The 17,828-nt window shown below is 36.8% G+C and overlaps 3 protein-coding genes across 3 annotated transcripts; 1 reads left to right on the top strand and 2 right to left on the bottom strand.

The window, feature by feature from the left end:
- Window positions 1-317: 317 nt before the first annotated feature.
- LOC149023364 (zinc/iron-chelating domain protein) lies at window positions 318-2,625 on the top strand. Its single transcript, XM_089143907.1, has 5 exons — window positions 318-641; window positions 1,229-1,307; window positions 1,407-1,494; window positions 1,599-1,794; window positions 2,204-2,625. The coding sequence occupies exons 1-4, from the start codon at window positions 378-380 to the stop codon at window positions 1,690-1,692; spliced, it is 525 nt and encodes a 174-aa protein (XP_089000033.1). The 5' UTR covers window positions 318-377; the 3' UTR covers window positions 1,693-1,794; window positions 2,204-2,625.
- Window positions 2,626-3,936: 1,311 nt separating this feature from the next.
- LOC149023363 (uncharacterized) lies at window positions 3,937-7,605 on the bottom strand. Its single transcript, XM_089143906.1, has 4 exons — window positions 7,234-7,605; window positions 6,474-6,646; window positions 4,937-5,135; window positions 3,937-4,515 (listed from the first exon to the last, which is right to left on the bottom strand). Exons 1-4 carry the CDS (start codon window positions 7,310-7,312, stop codon window positions 4,331-4,333), a joined length of 636 nt encoding a protein of 211 aa, XP_089000032.1. The 5' UTR covers window positions 7,313-7,605; the 3' UTR covers window positions 3,937-4,330.
- Window positions 7,606-8,343: 738 nt separating this feature from the next.
- LOC149023362 (uncharacterized) lies at window positions 8,344-17,682 on the bottom strand. The gene is made up of 4 exons (XM_089143905.1): window positions 17,425-17,682; window positions 14,045-14,220; window positions 9,709-9,901; window positions 8,344-9,189 (listed from the first exon to the last, which is right to left on the bottom strand). The coding sequence occupies exons 1-4, from the start codon at window positions 17,486-17,488 to the stop codon at window positions 8,927-8,929; spliced, it is 696 nt and encodes a 231-aa protein (XP_089000031.1). The 5' UTR covers window positions 17,489-17,682; the 3' UTR covers window positions 8,344-8,926.
- Between the last annotated feature and the right edge of the window lie 146 nt (window positions 17,683-17,828).

Genomic DNA, 17,828 nt, shown 5'->3' with positions numbered 1-17,828 from the left:
TATAGTGTACTTTTTAAATAACTTTATATTGATGTCATGTATATTAAATGCCATATTCTTTATTGATTTTTTTAGCAAAATACAATCAATGTGTTTTTTATATTCTAATTAGCTTAAATGCAAAATTCTACTGCTAAAATCTGTCGAAACTTGCACAAAAAAATCCTAAGCTTTCTCGGAATTTTCCAGTTTTTTACTTAGGTTTCTCAGTTTTACTTAGTTGAAATTTGAGTTTTCCTCGATTTTTTTTTTATTAAGGAGCTGGTTGATAAATTAGGTAACTTACGAGGTGGCGCTCAAAATTTTGATTAATTTTATCTGCGCAGATTTTGCTTGGCTTAAATTTGCTGGTCGGTGTTTTTCGCCGTTGGCTGGAAATGTATCAGGCGGCTTTGTTGCTGGGCACTGCGACCACCGGTGGCATCTTTGCCAAATCTGAGGCGCGTGGGAGGAAGGCCAAACACAAGGCTCATCCGAGCAAGGGAAATGATGCTCGGGTCAGTGTCAACGTGGGTTTTGGAGCAGTACGAAAGGATCCATTGTGGCGGTGCTCACAGGGATGTGGTGCTTGCTGCAAGCTTCAGAAAGGCCCCTCCTTCGCTTCCCCCGAAGAGATCTTCCCTGACCCTTCCGATGTTCAGGTGTCACCTTATAATCTTTCATCTCCCTTATTTTATTTTATAATATAAACCGGTTTGTTCTGACTCCTTAACTAGAAAGAAAAATGACTAGTTTTGTTACTTCTTTCATCTGTTCGTAGAAATGCCAACTTCTATATGGGTAAACGTTAATTAGATTAAGGCAATAGACATGGAACTCAGCTCAAAATCAACCTAGCATCTGGGATTTTCTGTACTTGTTTGAGCTTGATCATATACATGTAATTTGGTTTTCACCTAAGCTCAGAAACAGAAACTGATTTAATGGGTTTTCTGGACGTGCTCAATGGGATTCAATCTAGTGTATGGGGGCAGAGTGGGCGGTATAGTGTGTAATAGGTTAGATGGCATAGCGGCCGACACCCTAAAATCTATATTACTTAAGACTCCAACCCCAGTTTCTGCATTGGGTGACACTGTGTTTCTAGTTCAATTCGGGTTTCTAGGCACTGGGCTTCAAATCATGCAGGGAAACAGAGCCATCTGTGGAGTCAACTTTGTATAACTGCAAATCTGTTCTCTAATAAATACCTGCAATTATTTGATCTCAATTATCTATTGCATTTCAGCTTTATAGGAGCATGATAGGTCAAGATGGATGGTGCATACATTTTGAGAAAGCTACCCGGACTTGCTCCATTTACTCTGGTGAGTGCTGGTCACTGTTTTATCAATTATTTTGCTTTTACCAGTTTCCATTGGTGACTTGAATCTATATAAAGATGTTATACCGGTCTATTATTGCAGAACGTCCGTATTTCTGCCGAGTAGAACCTCAAGTATTTCGGGAATTATATGGGATTGATGAGAAGAGATTCAACAAGGAGGCTTGCAGGTTCTCTTGTACTATTGAATTTTTCATTTATGCATCAAAGCAGTGCTTGATTCTTATGACTCTCTCTTCATGCATTCTAGTGCTGATAATCTGTTTTGCTGCAGCTCCTGTAGGGATACCATTAAAGCAATTTATGGTGCTCATTCAGAAGAGCTTACTAATTTCAATTGTACTCTAAGGAACCAGGACTGTTCTTAGATTTGCTTAAGTGAGCTAATATGGTATATTCTGCACTCAGCATGGAACACTGGAAACATCTATAAGACTTCTTTTAACTAGAGACAATTGTCTTACTAATAGGTAATTGCCCTTGTGCCCTTACACTATAATATTGGATTATTTGTTAATGTCATGAAGATGGGTAATTTTCTTTCGCTGTTCCCTCTTTTTTCCCTTTCTCTCCTTCTAACAGATGGGAAAGGAGGGGGGGGGGTGTTTGGGGTGGTGTTGACATTGAGGGAGGTGAGAAGATATCCAATCAGTGGAGGCTGTATGCCTTGGCCATCGATACTCATCCCTGCATGTATGGCTCAGAATTGATTTTTCAAGCAGTTAATGACAACTTTTATTGATATATGGTGTAATTGGATTTAGTGAATCAGGAATTCTAATCGAGCTGGGTTTAACAGACTAGTTGATAAATTACTATAATCCTCCATTATTTGTGATAATGAATTAAGTTCAATCTATCTGAATTATGCTGTTGCAGGGAGAGCTCAGGAAGCTGAGGCTTAAGGGGTCCAGGAAGGAATCACAAGATCTTTCCTATGGAATGTCAAAACCTAGAGGTTTGGATCGACTTGCTGGAAACAGTCAATTGGATCTTTCATCCTGATTATCACATCCGTTTTCTTTATTTCTAGACATTTAAACTCCTCCAAAATCTGCTGCCGAGGAAGTTTTGAGGAAACAGATAGACATTTGATTCTGGTTGCTTATGACATAGCAAACATAGCTTGAACACAAACAGGATATTTTTACAGATGATGTTCTTAATCTTTTTCCTTTTTGGATGAATGATATTCTCAATTTTCTTTGCTAGATTTAATACATTTTATTTTCACCTACCTCAAATTCTGTACCAGTTTTTATATGACCGCTGGAATAATAAGAATGAATTTTTTGTTTACTACAAGCATATTCTTGACACTTAAGGCAGTCTTAACTGTTAAAACATTAGAATTTTGTAAATTCTTGTGTGGTCACTGATCAGTATTCCATGTTTTCATCTGGTAGCTCAGCATCATATACAAGCACTAACTAATCATTAAAAAGTAATGTGGAACTGGATGCTCATCCTGCTTCTGGTTGGTTGTATGAGTCTCATCAATAACTGCAATTTTCACCATACTTGCAAGCATTTGATCTAATAATATATTTCTTGTTTTAACTTTCAAGAGCTGATGCCATCTTCTAGACTAGTCAGTATGATAAAAATGTATCTTCTGTGGTTGTATCAAACGAAACAAGAGTCTCATCTCTACAGGTTTGATATCATCCAAGGTATCTGGAAGGTGATTTTGAGAAACAGCTTTGAAAGAGAGAGACGCTATGAGACATGAAATATGCTAAGAACGCATTAGAACATTTAGAAACGCCTGGATTTGTTTAAGATAAAGGTTAAATCATAGTTAATTTGTGTACAAATATGTCTCATTACATCTTGTTTCTGTCAATATTTAAGCCAATCACACATTCCCCAGGAGCGTATAAAGCTTTGAAGACTCATAACATTTAGGTTATATCAAAAACAGATCCAGTCGAGATGAATATCACAAATCAGGGTTTTAGAGAATTAGATGGTTATGTATAAAACTGTTTCATTAAGGGACCAAGCAAACATTTTGCTTCATGGTTTGGATACTTTGCATTGTAATTTTACCTTTTTGGATGGATTAATGATAATAACCAAGGCCAGACCCAATCATGGGACTTGAATTGGATTGAAGAGCTCCAGAATAAATATCAAAAGACATGGTAGACTAAACTGACCTGAATAAGATCCAAACTAGAAACAGCCATATGTAGCAAGGCAATTTGGAATCTTAAACTGTGAATTGAGAAGCAAGTGACAAGATGGAGCACTTCAAGTCACAATATTCTAAAGATGAAAAGACTCAACAGCAACTAATCAGTAAGGGCAGAAGCAAGTTCAGACGAAAACCCTTATCAATATTTGGTGATTGTCTAGCATATTCAGGCATCAGTTGGTAGAAGCAAATGACTAGGATGATAACATTGTCATTCAAATCTTCCAAAACAAAATAGGGAACACAAGATACTTAAGAAGGGAAAGGAAGCTAAGAACAATGAAGACAGGAGACCAAAAAAGTGAGAAATGGAACACGAAAGGAGGACGGAAAAGGAAGGAAATCAAGGGAATTCAAGCAACAAAAACATGTTATATCAAATTGCAACATACAAATAACTCAAAATGCATCTTTCCTTTTTTTTCCCCTTGAAAATGTGTGTAGAAGCAGTAGTTGCTAATTTATTTTAAGCCACAAACACAAAAAATCACAAGAAGATGCTTTGCCAATCGGTTACTATCGCCTAAGATGTATCCAGTGCACAAGGCTTTTGCCTCTGATTGGGTCAATATACTACAAACTAGCCTTACCCCTGTAATTTGTGAAAGTTCAATTACCCAGATGTACAACTGGGCATTTACTGCTCATCACATAAAAGCGTCTCATCTGCTAAAAGCATATTTCCCTCCTGTATAATTCCAAAACGTATACGGCGAGTAGGCTTTGATTTCAATTAATATGGCACAAAGTAAGCATCTTTATAACACTTGTCCCGACCATATTTAGCTTCAATATCGCCAACATCTTCAGATAGCTTTTCGGAGCTGTGCATGACCCTGCTTCCTTTTCTTCAATGACGAACATCGATAAGCAACTATCGCTCCAAGAATTGATACAGTTGGAACCATTGCACTGATAAGAATGACCAAGCGAACATCCAGTTCCCTTACTATAATTGCTAAATAATTTGAGCCAGATGCATGCTGAGAACCTGCAATTGATAGCACAGGAAATGTGACAAATTCAGACAATGTAGGTAGTTGAAGTGCACATTCATACAGTTTCACATGCCTTTTTTTAGCACATACACAAACAACATTGATTGATCCAACCATTTGATTAATGAAGAAACTCTTAGATTAGTCGTATACTGGCATCTACCACAGCTAAAAAGAATTATAAGTCCAGACTCCAAAGATCCTTTATCCCTAAATTTTCTCACTACTCTCATCATTAATTTTGAAGTGTTTTTGATGTTGTTCTTCTCATAAACAACTAACTGAAACTGATCAACATAAATTTCAGGTCCAGCCTTTCCAGAGACATGATCCACTAACTTGACAGTCTAAATTACATATTCAAGAACGGAGATCTGTACATCTTGAAACAAACTGACATGCAGAACCACTTACTGTTTCCGAGATTGACACATTGAGGGCAGAAAAATGTAGCATTGAATTCCTTATCCTTGAACCGCTCATAATTCCCATCTGGATCTATAAAATCAGAAGAGCAGAACTCCCACTCGTCAAATACATCATCTGATATCAAGGTGCCCATCTTATACAACCCACACCTTTTGCATTTCTTATTGGGGAGCTCAGTCATAGGCTGCAGAGAACAATTTCATTTTTCACCTATCTGGATAAAGTAATTTATCTGACACAAAATGTCAGTATGACTTAAGTGATTATCAATGTAAGAAATGCACTTAATGTGAAAGCACAGAACTTTTGGAAGTATTTTCTTACCAACAAAACAGGAAGTTTATTGTGAAGCGACAAGGGGGTATTTTGGACTTGTAGCATAACTTAATTTTTCAAGGTTTGGAGAAATACTCCTGAAATAACCGAGTGAGAGTGTGCAGTATCCTCAGATAATATTTAGCAACATAGTTAAAGTGCTTGAAATATCCCACAAACAGTAGTTTTAAACCAGAGATATAATAAACTGAAAATAAAGACTGTTAAGAAGCAGGAAAACTCCCATATTAAAAGGGGCGGGACACTTTATTTAGTGGCATCTTACAAATGTTATAACACATAGTAGTGACATTTAGATTTATAACTGTTGTAAAAAGGATATCTAGATCTTGTCAAGAATAGTGTTATGTGTTTCGGGGTAATGTGTACTTTCTAGATTCTATTGGATATTTTTATAGATAAATATAGAATGGAGTATGGCAAACAACATCCCTATAGATAACCCTTTTCTGTTTCCTATATCTTCTTTTCTTCTCTCTTTGATTTTGGATTACATCTGGGAGTGTTTTAGTTTAGTTACAAGACTGATATAAACAGGAGTTCCACTTCTATCAGTGCCGAACTCTGCCTGGTTCTAAAACCACAAATACCAGGCCATTTGAAGAAGATTTGAACACAAACATCATAATATCCACCATTGAACTTTTATGCAAGGGGGCATTCCCTGGGTGAGGTTTCATTCAAAATGCCACCTGGTTAAAGTGAAAAAAATAGACAAAGGATAGAGACAAAATCTCAAAGAACTGATGCACTGCATTGGGTCCAAATGTAGAGAAAAGCATGCACGGGTTCCTACATGGTACACCATGAATGAAAGTGGTAAAGAAGGGAATTCCTGCACAATGGGTAGCTCTTATCCTACTCTGCATGCCATACATGGGCATATTTCAATAAATGCTCTTTCTATTAGAAGGAACTCAAGATATATGGTGCTGGAAGATGTGTGATGCCTCCAGATAATGTCTGCTAGAAACTGTCACCTGCTGTATAACTAGATATGAAATTTAAAAAAAAAAAAAAAAAATCATTTTAGATTCTTCTACACATATAGATCAGACACTTATAGCATATGGCTCCAGAAGCACAGTAATAGCATGATAAGCCATGTTGAATAGTATATCCAAAAGTTTACTACATAGCTAACAACTGTCATTAGTTCGAAATAACTATAAACCTAACTATGAACCTGCCAAGATTCTTCACCCTTGAAAATGTACAGAACATGTGCTTCCTTCACGTCTGGCAAAATTATCCTTTCCTCACCCTTACAGTTAAAATAGACTGTCGGGGTATTAAACCATTCATGGGTATTAAAAATCTGAATGGACCTGAGAGTAACAACCCGAAAAGGGAAAGCTCCTGTAAATGAAAGAACAAACAACATTAGGGCTCTATAGAATGATAAACAAGCCACCAAGCACTGGAATTAGCACATCACCTCTTACACTCTTGCCTCTTAAAATAGACAGGGTTTGAAAGAAGAAAATTATGTTGGTTAATTCCTCATTGCAAATTGATAACAGATAATGGGTTGTGCCAATTGCTGATCCAAGCACATCAGACATACATGGCTAAAGGGAATCAAAAGCTTTTAGTACATTAAATACTGATGTACTTAGTTGCAAAAGCAACCTTCCCCATTATTTTTTTTAATTGCTTTCTCAGGGAGATCTTTTTAAGTAACCCTGCTAGCTGAAGCCTAGTAGTTATTCAGTCATTAAAGCCTAGAACGGCAAAACAATTGATCAATATCACATAAAGGTTACGAGGAAGAAAGCGTTGCTTTTATCCTTGATTTATGGTATACCTAAACAGAGCAATCATTAAAAAAAAAAAAAAAAAAAAAAGTTTCAACCCGTTCATTTGTTCTCCCAATGGGGGAGAAATGTTGGCAAGGGTGGACAAGAGGCTTGGAAGAAGTAATACTGGTTAGAGTTGAAACTTACCAGGAAAGAAGCAACATACGAGCGAAACAAGCAGAAGAAAACCACGAGAATTTAAACTTGTCCAAAAGCAAATCATCATAATGGTTGCCACTCCTTGTCCGACAGTGATGAGTAACTGGTTCTCAGTGAACTGATTGATTCAGAATCCGATAAAGAAATGAAGAAAATGCAAGCAAATTATGCTCCCGTCGCCGGAGATTTCTTAATCTTCCTTGAACCCTTGAGATGGTTTTAAGGGTTTTACAGTGACGAAGTCTGACAACTAGTCAACTACTAGCTTGAACCATCTGATTCTGAGATTTCATGCGCGCAGATCTCTATAGGCTCTTCTAATGTCGGCACTTTAGATCTAATAGATCTAGAAAAGTCCGGTCTCAGAAGTCAAATCTAGCTCAAAATAAGTCCAACATTTTCTACCACAGAGACACTTTCTTTTTTTTATTTATTTTTTATTTTTTTAATGGTAAATTCTACCAGAGAGACTTGGCTTCAACAAGGCGCTTATCTCTTTCTCTAAAACTCTAATTTACCAAAACAAAAAATGACATTTTTTTCATCTTTTTCTTTTTCTTGGTAATAAGAACTTTATATATTTATATATATATATATATATATATATCTTCAAAATACAAGAAGAAATACTACATAGGTGGCATTCACTACCTCTCCACTAAGAAGTAGGAGTCTTACACTCAACTAACTTTGCATTGACAAATAAACTTTTTTTTCCCCTAAAACCCAAACACTTGAGAACAAAATTGAATTTGTAAATAAATAAAGTAAATAATATGCTATCTAATCAGAATGTAATGTAACCCTAATTAAATCCATTTTTAAATTTTTTTTAAAACTGGTGGCCTTAAGCTTTAGATTAAGGGTGGAAAATTATTACACCAAAAGTCAAATCTATGACCTCTTCAAAAAAATGTTGATGATTATTAATTGAGCAACCCTTTGATTAATTCTTAGTAAATCATACCGTCACATGATAGATTCTACATGACTGTTTTACATGTCTTGACCAAACCAACAAAAATAATTTGCACAAAGAATTTTTTAATAATACAAAAAGGAAAAATATATTATGAAGTCAATGTATCCAATATATACAGTCCAAACATTTCTCCCTGACCTTAGCCTTCACTCTAACCCTAACAACAAACAACAAAATAAGATAATAATACATAATACAATATACCATATTGCTGCTTATTCTTACAAAAAATAACCTACAAGTCAAAACACTCACCCTAATCAAGGAAACCTTAACCCAGTGCAAAGCTGCCCTCAACGCTGAAATTTTGAACCCAAACCTTATTCAAACTCAAAAAAGATTCGAGCCATCACAGCCAAATTTACATCCATAAATGGCTTTCCGGGCTTTAATAGTTGATCCTGAATTATCTCAAGCAACTAGAATTTGATCAGAAGCTCAAGTAAATTACCATCACAAACCATTTACAAGTGAAGCTCAATTGACTGGATTTCCACAGTCTACCATCTGAAAAAACGCTCATCTTATTCACACACATTTTCTGCCTGTATGCATATTCCAAAAATATGTAAAGAGAAGCTGCAGTTGATATCATTCATGCACAACTAACTACAAATATACATTTTTTTTGGGTGAACTAGCTACAAATATACATGTGGGAGAGTGGAAGTGAAATAGTACAACACAAGGTAATCATTCTCACAGCCCTTGTCTCAGAGCAAATCCAGCTTCTGCATCATCAGTATCTTTTTCATCAAAAAATATGTCATCGCCCTCCTCAAACAGCTTTAGGAACCGAGCCTGGTCATGCTCCCTCTTCCTCTGCTTCCAGTATCTATAAGCAGCTAACATTCCAAGAACTGATACAGTTGAAACTATTGCAATAATAAGAGTCACCAGAATCACATTCATTTTCTTTCCTGTATTTTCTCCATTATGTGAGCCAGATGCATTATCAGAACCTGCAATCATGTTAAGCACAGGAAACACAACAATGGTTCAGACAACATTGCCAGTTGAAAATCACGAACATAATTTTTTTTTCTCACATCTCCGTGGTTACCACGTAAACAGACAAGTCCTTTGATAGATGGACCAAAACTGGGTTTAGGCCTTTAGGGTCAACTGTCACAGATTTGCAGCTAAAGTAACTGTGGTATGTAAAGATTTTCTCCCAACCAATCATTTTCTTTTGATCTATGCTGCCTCTTTGCTAAAAGCAGCAGCAGGGCTGCATACACTAGGATCCTCCTCAGATTCCACAGTGGGGGATGCCTCAAGCACTGATTATATAAAAGAAAAGGTCCAACATTTTATTGTCCGCTTTATCACAAATGACTAACAAAACCTGATCAACAAGATTTTCAGGTTCTGACCCATACAAAAACACAATCATCCACTGCTTAATAGTCTAAATTGCCAGCATGAAAAGGGGAGACATATATACAACTAACTATAAATCTACACATAAAACAACTTACTCTTCTGATGTACACACTGGAGGCACAAAAATGTTGCATTGAATTCTTTGTTTTTCAAATGCACATGGTTCCCATCGGGATCTACAAAATCATCAGAACAAAACTCCCACTCATCAAATGTGTCATCTTTCAGGATGTCCTTTTCATACAATCCACAGCGTTTGCATTTCCCATCAGGAAGCTCTGTCAGAGGCTGCAAAAGAGAACAATTTAATTGTTCACCTATCTTCTGGAAGAAGTAAACAACCTACAGAAACTGTCAGCAACACTAGGTTGATGATTAATTAACACACTTAATACGAAAGCAACTAAGTCTTGGAAGTATATTCTTTCTAGCAGAATAGAAAGCACTAGATATTAGGATGCTTATTCTAACAGTAAGGTATTTTTGGTGTCTGATGTGGTGACTGAAAAATAAATTAAACATCACAAAATTATGTCAATGTAATTGAGGTACATGAAGACTCTTATAGATGGTAGGCGTAAGCAAGGGGTATGATAGAAATGCCACAGGACGCTAATACCCTATTTAACACGCTTACGATTGTTGTCATAGGAGTATTTCGGATTTAGGACTCTGCTAATGAGGATATTTAGCTATGGGAGTGACATTTATATGATGGCATTTAGAACTTGCATCTTCTGATTGCCTATTGTCTTATTTCATCTTGTTTCAAGAGTACTTTGACACAGGGGTACAAAAGGGTTTCCAAAATAATTTGAAAGTGACATCATTATGTAGCCATCAAAAGATGTCATTGACATGCACAACTTGTCGACTAGACCTGTAAAATGATGTTTTTACCCTCAGTGGAAAAATTGTCTCATAATTGAAGAACATAAAAGGGGGGAGCATAAGGGGGGGGGGGGGGAATACACTTACACCTTATGGTATATCAATAAGAAAATCCCTTCAGATTTTATAAATATCATATTTTATGTGCATCCATATGTCATAGATATAAGGATGGAATTGAGTAGGTACAGAATGAACCCATCTATCTCCCTTAATCTTATTTTTGTTCTTCTCTTCCCTCACTCTCTCTGGTAACAGAATGCTGTTTCCGCGTTCCCTGGTAGAGTTAAAAAGACTTGGAGTTCTACAAAGCCAAATCTTATTGTGTTTATGAACTACAAAAACCAGAACACACTGGATCTTTGAAATTGAACCCGATAAATTTCAGTCTCAACATCCCCAACGTGAGATGCTGCATTATCACCTAATTGGTGTGCAAAATAGGTAAGGATAAAATAGAACATCTTGGGGGGATCAACACACTATCAGATACCACAGCTTGAGGGATTGACACATTATCAGATACCAAGTGGAGTGGTTCTCACAGCACTAATAAAGTCTTAGATAGCAAGTTTCAAGTGTATATTCTGATATTAATAATTTAATATACTCTTGAAGTGCTGCATAAGGATCATGTTATAAATTTCAACTGAAACAGTTGAAGTTTTGGTTGAAATTACTGCATTTTTGAAAGACGAGACGAAATCTCAAATATTTTGACTGAAACGGGACGAAAATTCGGTCAAAATGCTATGATATTTTAATACAGACCGAAACGTTACATCCTCAGTTATAAAACCTACTCGCTTCGAGTGGAACCTGCGAAATTTCGCAGGTTTCGCAGTTCCACCACCCCAAGTTTCGACCCTTCACACTTTTTCTCTGATTTCTTTTGGTTTCTACCCCTCATTTGAGCTGATTTTAACAACTCCTTTCCATTCTAACTCCACTCTTGCTCCTCCATTGTTGGGTTTTGAGAATCAAACAAGATGAGTCAACAAAGTTCTCCAATTTTTGTTTAGTTTATGCCTAAATCAACTTAGATTGCTTTCAAATCAAAGTATGTTTAGTCTAGAGTGTGGATGAGGCCACATATAGAGCCACAGTTATCGACTACTATATGGACCATACATTGTGGGACATGTATTGTGCTTGGTATGGGGTGTAGAGGGAAGAGGGAGACATGTATTAGGCAGACTTGCACTTGGTAATATTTCTCAGTTCTTCTCATATGTAGTATATAATTGAATGTTAATTTTTCAATGGTTTTTTTGGGTAAACTAGTAGTTCCATTGTGTATATTATGCTTGAACTAGGCAGGAGGCAAGAATCTAGATCATTTTGAGGCCATATAAGGCTTGAAACTGAAGTTTGACACTTCAGGAAAAAGTCATTCATATGAACCTGAAAATTTCAGCCTTTTTTTGGGTTGAAATTCAAGTTTCGACCAAAATTTGTTCCTTGGTAAGGATACACAACATTTGAAGATGGATAGTTCATCTGAACCATGCATTATTTATGTTCGGAGTTGTTACATTTCAATTACAACTTTCACCATATTTCTACATATAAAAGGATCAAGTAATTAAATATAGAGTTTTTTACGTGTAAGTTTGTAACCCACTTAAATTGGGCCAAAACTTTTGTTGGCTCCCTTCAGTGGGTTATATTACATGTAACCCAATCCAATATTACATGTATCACACAACTTATAGTCTCAGTTAAGTCCCAAAATAAAATGACTAAAATGCCCTCCTAATATCAATTTACCAAACTACTCTTGTGTCTCATCCCATACTCAACCCTTAGGTTACACCTTGCCAGAAACCAAGCTGCTGAAAATCACCCGACTTAAAAAAGAAGAGAAGGGGAAAAGAAAAAAAAAACACCAAAGTCATCTGCAAAGACCATGCTCATCTTCAGCCATGGTTCTCGTAATTTCGGTCCACTCTTGGAAAAAACTCAAGCTCAACAAGGCCAGACAATCTTGGTGAATTCGAGATCCAACTACTCTAAAATACAACAACAACAACAACAACAATAAGCCTTGTCTCAACTAAATGAGGTCGGCTACAAGGATTCTTGCCCCCCAATCAGTTCTGTTCAAAGCCATGCTAGATACAAGGCCTAAGCTATACATATCCTTTCTCACCACTTCTCCTAAGGTTATCTTAGGTCTACCCCTAGCTCTTCTAGTTCCTTCAATATGGATTATATCACTTCTCCGTACAAGGGCATTTATAGGTCTCCGTTGAATGTGGCCGCGCCACCTCAAACGACTTTCTTGAAGCTTATCACTTATGGGAGTAACTCCCAGACCAACTATAATATGATCATTTCTTATCTTATCCATCCTAGTTTTGTCACTCATCCATCTTAGCATCCTCATTTACGCTACACTAAGTTTATCTATATGATTCTTTTTAATAGCCCAACACTCTACACCGTACATCAGCTAGACGAACAACGGTCCTATAAAATTTTCCTTTAAGCTTTAATGGAATACGTCGATCACATAAGACCCTGGATGCACCTCTCCACTTCATCCACCTTATTTTAATTCTTTGGGAAACCTCATCCTCTAAATCACCTCTTTTACTTATGATTGAACCTAGGTACCTAAAACAATCACTCTGAGGAATCTCTTTATCGTCAAGTATCACCACCTCATACTGCCACCAAATTAGGGGTTTCCTTCTACTGTGGCCCTCAAGATCTCTTAAATCAACCCAAAGTCATTCTCCTCTGCACTTCCATACTCTCCATGGAATCTGTCCCAAAGTCATTGCCGATGTTGAAATCAAGCACCGTCTTTGTTGATGTGCTTTTCGTGAAAGAGATGCCTAAGGACCTATTACTCTAGATATTACCTCCTGAGTTTGATGTACTATGCACCCATCCGATATTTTGGGCCTCAAAGGCGTAAAAATGGTTGGACAGATCTACCTTTCATGTATGCCAACAAACCCACAGAAATCAACTGTTTTCCCAGTCGGTGTTGATTTTGCAGCCGCTAGCAACGGTGACAACGTAAAATCCGGCAATTTTTTTTTTCTTTTGTGTTTTTTGATGGGTGATTTCCAACGATCCACCAGTGGGTGGTGGGTGATTTTCAACAATATTTAGGGCGGTGGTTTCTAGTGGTGGTGGGTGGTTTCCAGCAAAGTATACAAAGAAGATGGTTCCCCCTCCACTCACCTAAGGGTTGGGCATGGGATGAGACACAAGGGTAGTTTAGTAAATTGATATTAGAAGGGTCTTTTGGTCATTTCATTTTGAGACTTAACATTGACTGTTAATTGTGTGCTACATGTAATCTTGGATTGGGTTACACGTAATATAACCCACTTAAGGGAGCCAACAAGATTTTTGGCCCAACTTATGTAGGTTACACATAAAAACTCTTAAATATATAGATCTATAAGCAATATAAAAGCACGGTAAGCCAAGTAAAATAGTTTATCTACAGATTTTTCAGAGTTCACTAACAACAATGGAAGTATTAAACCATCAGTTCAAAATGACTACAAAACCACAAACCTGCCATGATTCTTCACCCTTGAAAGTATATAAAACATCTGTTTTCTTCACATCTGGCAAAATTGTCTTGTTCTCTCCTTTACAATGAAAATAAACTGTAGGTTGCGCATTAAACCATTCATGGGTATTAAAAATCTCGATGGACTTGAGTGTAACAACTCCTGAAGAAAACACTCCTGCAAAAGAGAGGATAGCGATATTCAGGCCTTATACAATGATAACTAATGCCACCAAGTTCTCAGATTACTATATTTCCTCCTTGCAAATTGGTAACAGAAAAAAGGGTTGGGTCACTTGGCCAATTCTCAACTTGCCACGCACAAGAGACATGCATGGTGTGTGTGTATTCAATCAACTTGATGGTGGGAAGCTTGGGAGGTTCAAAGCAAAGCCCCTTCATCGGTTGAAGATTTTCCACCTCCTCTTGTGAAGATTCAGATTCAAGTTCAGCATCAAGATCCAATTATTATTCAAGTTTCTGCATAGAAACCAGGATTCTGTCCCATATAAGTTTGTCCCATACCCAAATTTTAACCATCCATCTCTACTCAGGAAGAATCTTATACAACATAAACCATTCTAAACCTCAAAAATACCAAACCCAGATACCCAAATCATCCCAAACATCTCCTAGAATTATTCCCAATTTACCAATTTCATAACAGACTCAAGTAACTGATTCAACCATAGAAACTCCATCCATCCGAGCGAAATACCCCAAGGACTCAAATCTCCAATGGTGTCAACTGATCTTCCACATATCAAGAAACCTTCAGTAATAGATTTCCAAGCAACAAGCTAGTATAGCCAACATATCAAATTCTAACCCCAATCAAATTTTAACCCTAATTTTAACCCTAATTTGAACCATGAATCTAATTTTGACACATTGAAACATGCCTGTTCTTTGAAGATTCCAAAAGAATTGGTCCCAGTTGATCTCTCAAAAATATAGGCTACACATCTCTTCAATGAGATAGCTAACTATCTTTTTTTCTGATCTACCCATCCCAGCTACCTTTTTAAGGATCATCAGGATATTCTTTTCATGATCGACATTTAATTGAGTCTAACAGACAGATTTCTTACCTAACTCATTTTTTGATATCCTGGCTCTCTAAACTGCCCAACAGATGTTTCAGTTGGCAACAAGAAGAAGTTCCATTGGTTCTATATAATTTGGTCAACTTCTATGTTTGTGAGTGGAACTATTGGTCATTTACAAAACAAAGCTCTCAATCTCTACTAACTGAACTGAACATGCACATTTACCACATGCCAAAAGAAATGTCTGGACAAATTCTTTGAACAGTGCAATACTACTATCTGCAGCACTATAACTAACAGGATCATCTCCAGAAAAGAAAATACAAGGAACCAACAGTAGTAGCCAAAGAAATAAACAGCATTCATTTCCTATTTGACAACTCACTGCATCTCATATAAGAACAAATAGTATAACCAAACCGTTTCTACAAACCTGTAATGTGAAGGGAGACAACTAACCTCTTGTATTTTCGCTTCACCCTTTCTTCTGGAATGGTGTAAGGCCAATACATTTACAAGTGCTAATATCAAAAAAGAGTCGTGCCAATGACATAAACAGTATCCATTATTTGACAAATTAGTGCATCTCATATGAGACCAAACAGTATCTCTGAACTGTTTCTACGAACTTGTAATGAAAAGGGAGATGAGTAACCTCTCCTCTTTCACTTCAGCCTTCCTTTTAGATGGTGTCAAGCTAAGATTTTCTCACGTGTTAACATTAAACAGAAGTCGTGAGTCTCTGTGTAGCTGCTGTAACCCACATCTTTTGAAGGGTGAAATTCTCATTTGGACATCAGAAAGGTAATCAAACCCTTAGTCCTGCTTATCCACAAATTTTCCATTTTTTTTCTTCTGCATCAATAGCACCTTGCATAGCCATTCAAGGAAAGTAGCAAATTCATCTAGATGCTTCTCACAAAAATTTCTCAACAAAACATTCTGAGACCACAACATGAGTATTAACTATGAAGCACTTGTCAATTCTAACATCTTTCTCTAATCTCAAGTGCCATTCTTCTTTTCCATCATAATTTCAAGGCATCATCAAGTACATGCATAAGTAGTATTAAGTGAGAGCACTATTTAAACTATACCCGTTTGCCACTTCCTCGTCACAAAAAATAAATATGCATTTTAGCAATATTTTTATATCCAAACATTTGAAATTTTCAAACAGTTCAATTTGGCACAAATAAACAATATTCAGCTCAAGGAACAAACTGAAAAATGTGACTAGATAGATGATAGATCCTTTGGGAACCCTAATGGGCAATTATTAGAAAAATCAAGATATGCTCCTTTGTGTTCCAAAGACATTAGACTCTTGCTAGTAGCCTCTTTCTCCTTTAAGAATTTTAAAGCATGAAAATATATCCGGCAAGATATTGACATGACTCCAATAAATGTCCAGCCTCTCAAAAAGCAATGTCAAACTATGCCTTAGACTGCCTTAGATACGCTCATTAGCAACCACTTGAAAGCAAGGAAATTCCTTGCACCTTCAACATTCTTCTCTTCCAATGCGCTGAGGTCTGAGGGGAATGCCAGAACCCCCCAATGGCATCAAACTTTTTCCTAATAAGGCCTCCATAGAATGAGATTCTAATCAGAAGTTAGGCAAGCGGGCTAATCTTTCTTTTAGGCATCCATGTCTTAAAATCCTTATAATTGATTACAGTCTTTCATTACTTTTGGTAGCTTGATACTTTGATACTATGTATCACTTTGTCCTTATCATGAACAAAATAACACCCAGTACAGTTCATAATTCCATTCAGTCCTCCTTCTTGGTTATCTGCCCGACCATATAACAGATCATGTAACACGAAACAGTTAATTGATCCTGTGATACAAAACAGAAGTAAACCAAGCAGAACAAAAAGTCAACTCCTTGAGCCCCTCCCAGCCAGTAACACCAACAGTTCCACGAAGTCGTCCTCCAAAAATAATCAGATACACAACAAAAACGCAAGTATACAGAAAGAGAGAAAACATTAGAATCTAGAGCTGATATAGCAGCTGCAAAGCAAAATTCATGACCTAGAAGAGAAAATATCATGTTTTACCAGACAAAGAGAGGTCGCTTCACGGACACGTATCGAATGCTCAGTTCCCGTGTATATCGCCAACAGTATCGATTATAGTTCGAAAAACACACTGACGACAACTATATATGGATTTTATTAAGTTAAATCACTGTTTCACTTTGTTTTTCTGATAGATTTTAGGCTGGGAATACGGGAAAGGAGGGAATAACTGTGTAAACAAACAAACGGATAGAGTAAAAGCTAACTAAGCAGATCAAGAAACCTAGTTGAGAAGAAACTTACCAGGAGAGAAGAAAAGGATAAGTAAAGCCAGATGAAGAACCCCACTCCAAATTCTAATCTCCATGACTGTTGCTCTTCTGATCAACCGATTGATTTGGAATCCGACAAGATACGGAAAATAAGGTCTACGAAGGCTTTCTTCAAGGAAGAAGACAAGTGTTTTGATGACACCGACTCACCAGTCGCCGGAGACTTTCAAGTTTCAACGACTTTCGAATTGCGTATTCTAGCTTTGTCAATAAACGTCGCGTGTAACTTACGCATGATGCGCAAATCTTTTCTTTACCAAAACTACTATATTAAATAAAAGAGTTTAAGTCTCTACCGGGGAAAAAAAAAGAAAAGAAAAAAAAGAGTTTAGATGAAAAGAGTCATACAAATGACAGGAATACAAAGATATTCAT

Source organism: Hakea prostrata, chromosome 2, assembly GCF_041222555.1.
Source record: "Hakea prostrata isolate BN-2017 chromosome 2, UWA_Hpros_2, whole genome shotgun sequence".
Taxonomy (NCBI): Eukaryota; Viridiplantae; Streptophyta; class Magnoliopsida; order Proteales; family Proteaceae; genus Hakea; species Hakea prostrata.
The sequence above is the reverse complement of the archived record's forward strand: the minus strand, read 5'-3'. Positions and strand labels throughout refer to the sequence as shown.

Coding starts and splice junctions, on each gene's coding strand:
- LOC149023363 (XM_089143906.1), bottom strand. CDS start 7,312: ATGATGATTTGCTTTTGGACAAGTTTAAATTCTCGTGGTTTTCTTCTG. Junction 5,136..6,473: donor AGGGTGAAGAATCTTGGCAG/GTTCATAGTTAG, acceptor TGTTCTCTGCAG/CCTATGACTGAGCTCCCCAA. Junction 4,516..4,936: donor ATGTGTCAATCTCGGAAACA/GTAAGTGGTTCT, acceptor TATCAATTGCAG/GTTCTCAGCATGCATCTGGC.
- LOC149023364 (XM_089143907.1), top strand. CDS start 378: ATGTATCAGGCGGCTTTGTTGCTGGGCACTGCGACCACCGGTGGCATC. Junction 642..1,228: donor CTGACCCTTCCGATGTTCAG/GTGTCACCTTAT, acceptor ATTGCATTTCAG/CTTTATAGGAGCATGATAGG. Junction 1,495..1,598: donor TTCAACAAGGAGGCTTGCAG/GTTCTCTTGTAC, acceptor GTTTTGCTGCAG/CTCCTGTAGGGATACCATTA.
- LOC149023362 (XM_089143905.1), bottom strand. CDS start 17,488: ATGGAGATTAGAATTTGGAGTGGGGTTCTTCATCTGGCTTTACTTATC. Junction 14,221..17,424: donor TATCCTTTTCTTCTCTCCTG/GTAAGTTTCTTC, acceptor TCTCTTTTGCAG/GAGTGTTTTCTTCAGGAGTT. Junction 9,902..14,044: donor AGGGTGAAGAATCATGGCAG/GTTTGTGGTTTT, acceptor TCTCTTTTGCAG/CCTCTGACAGAGCTTCCTGA.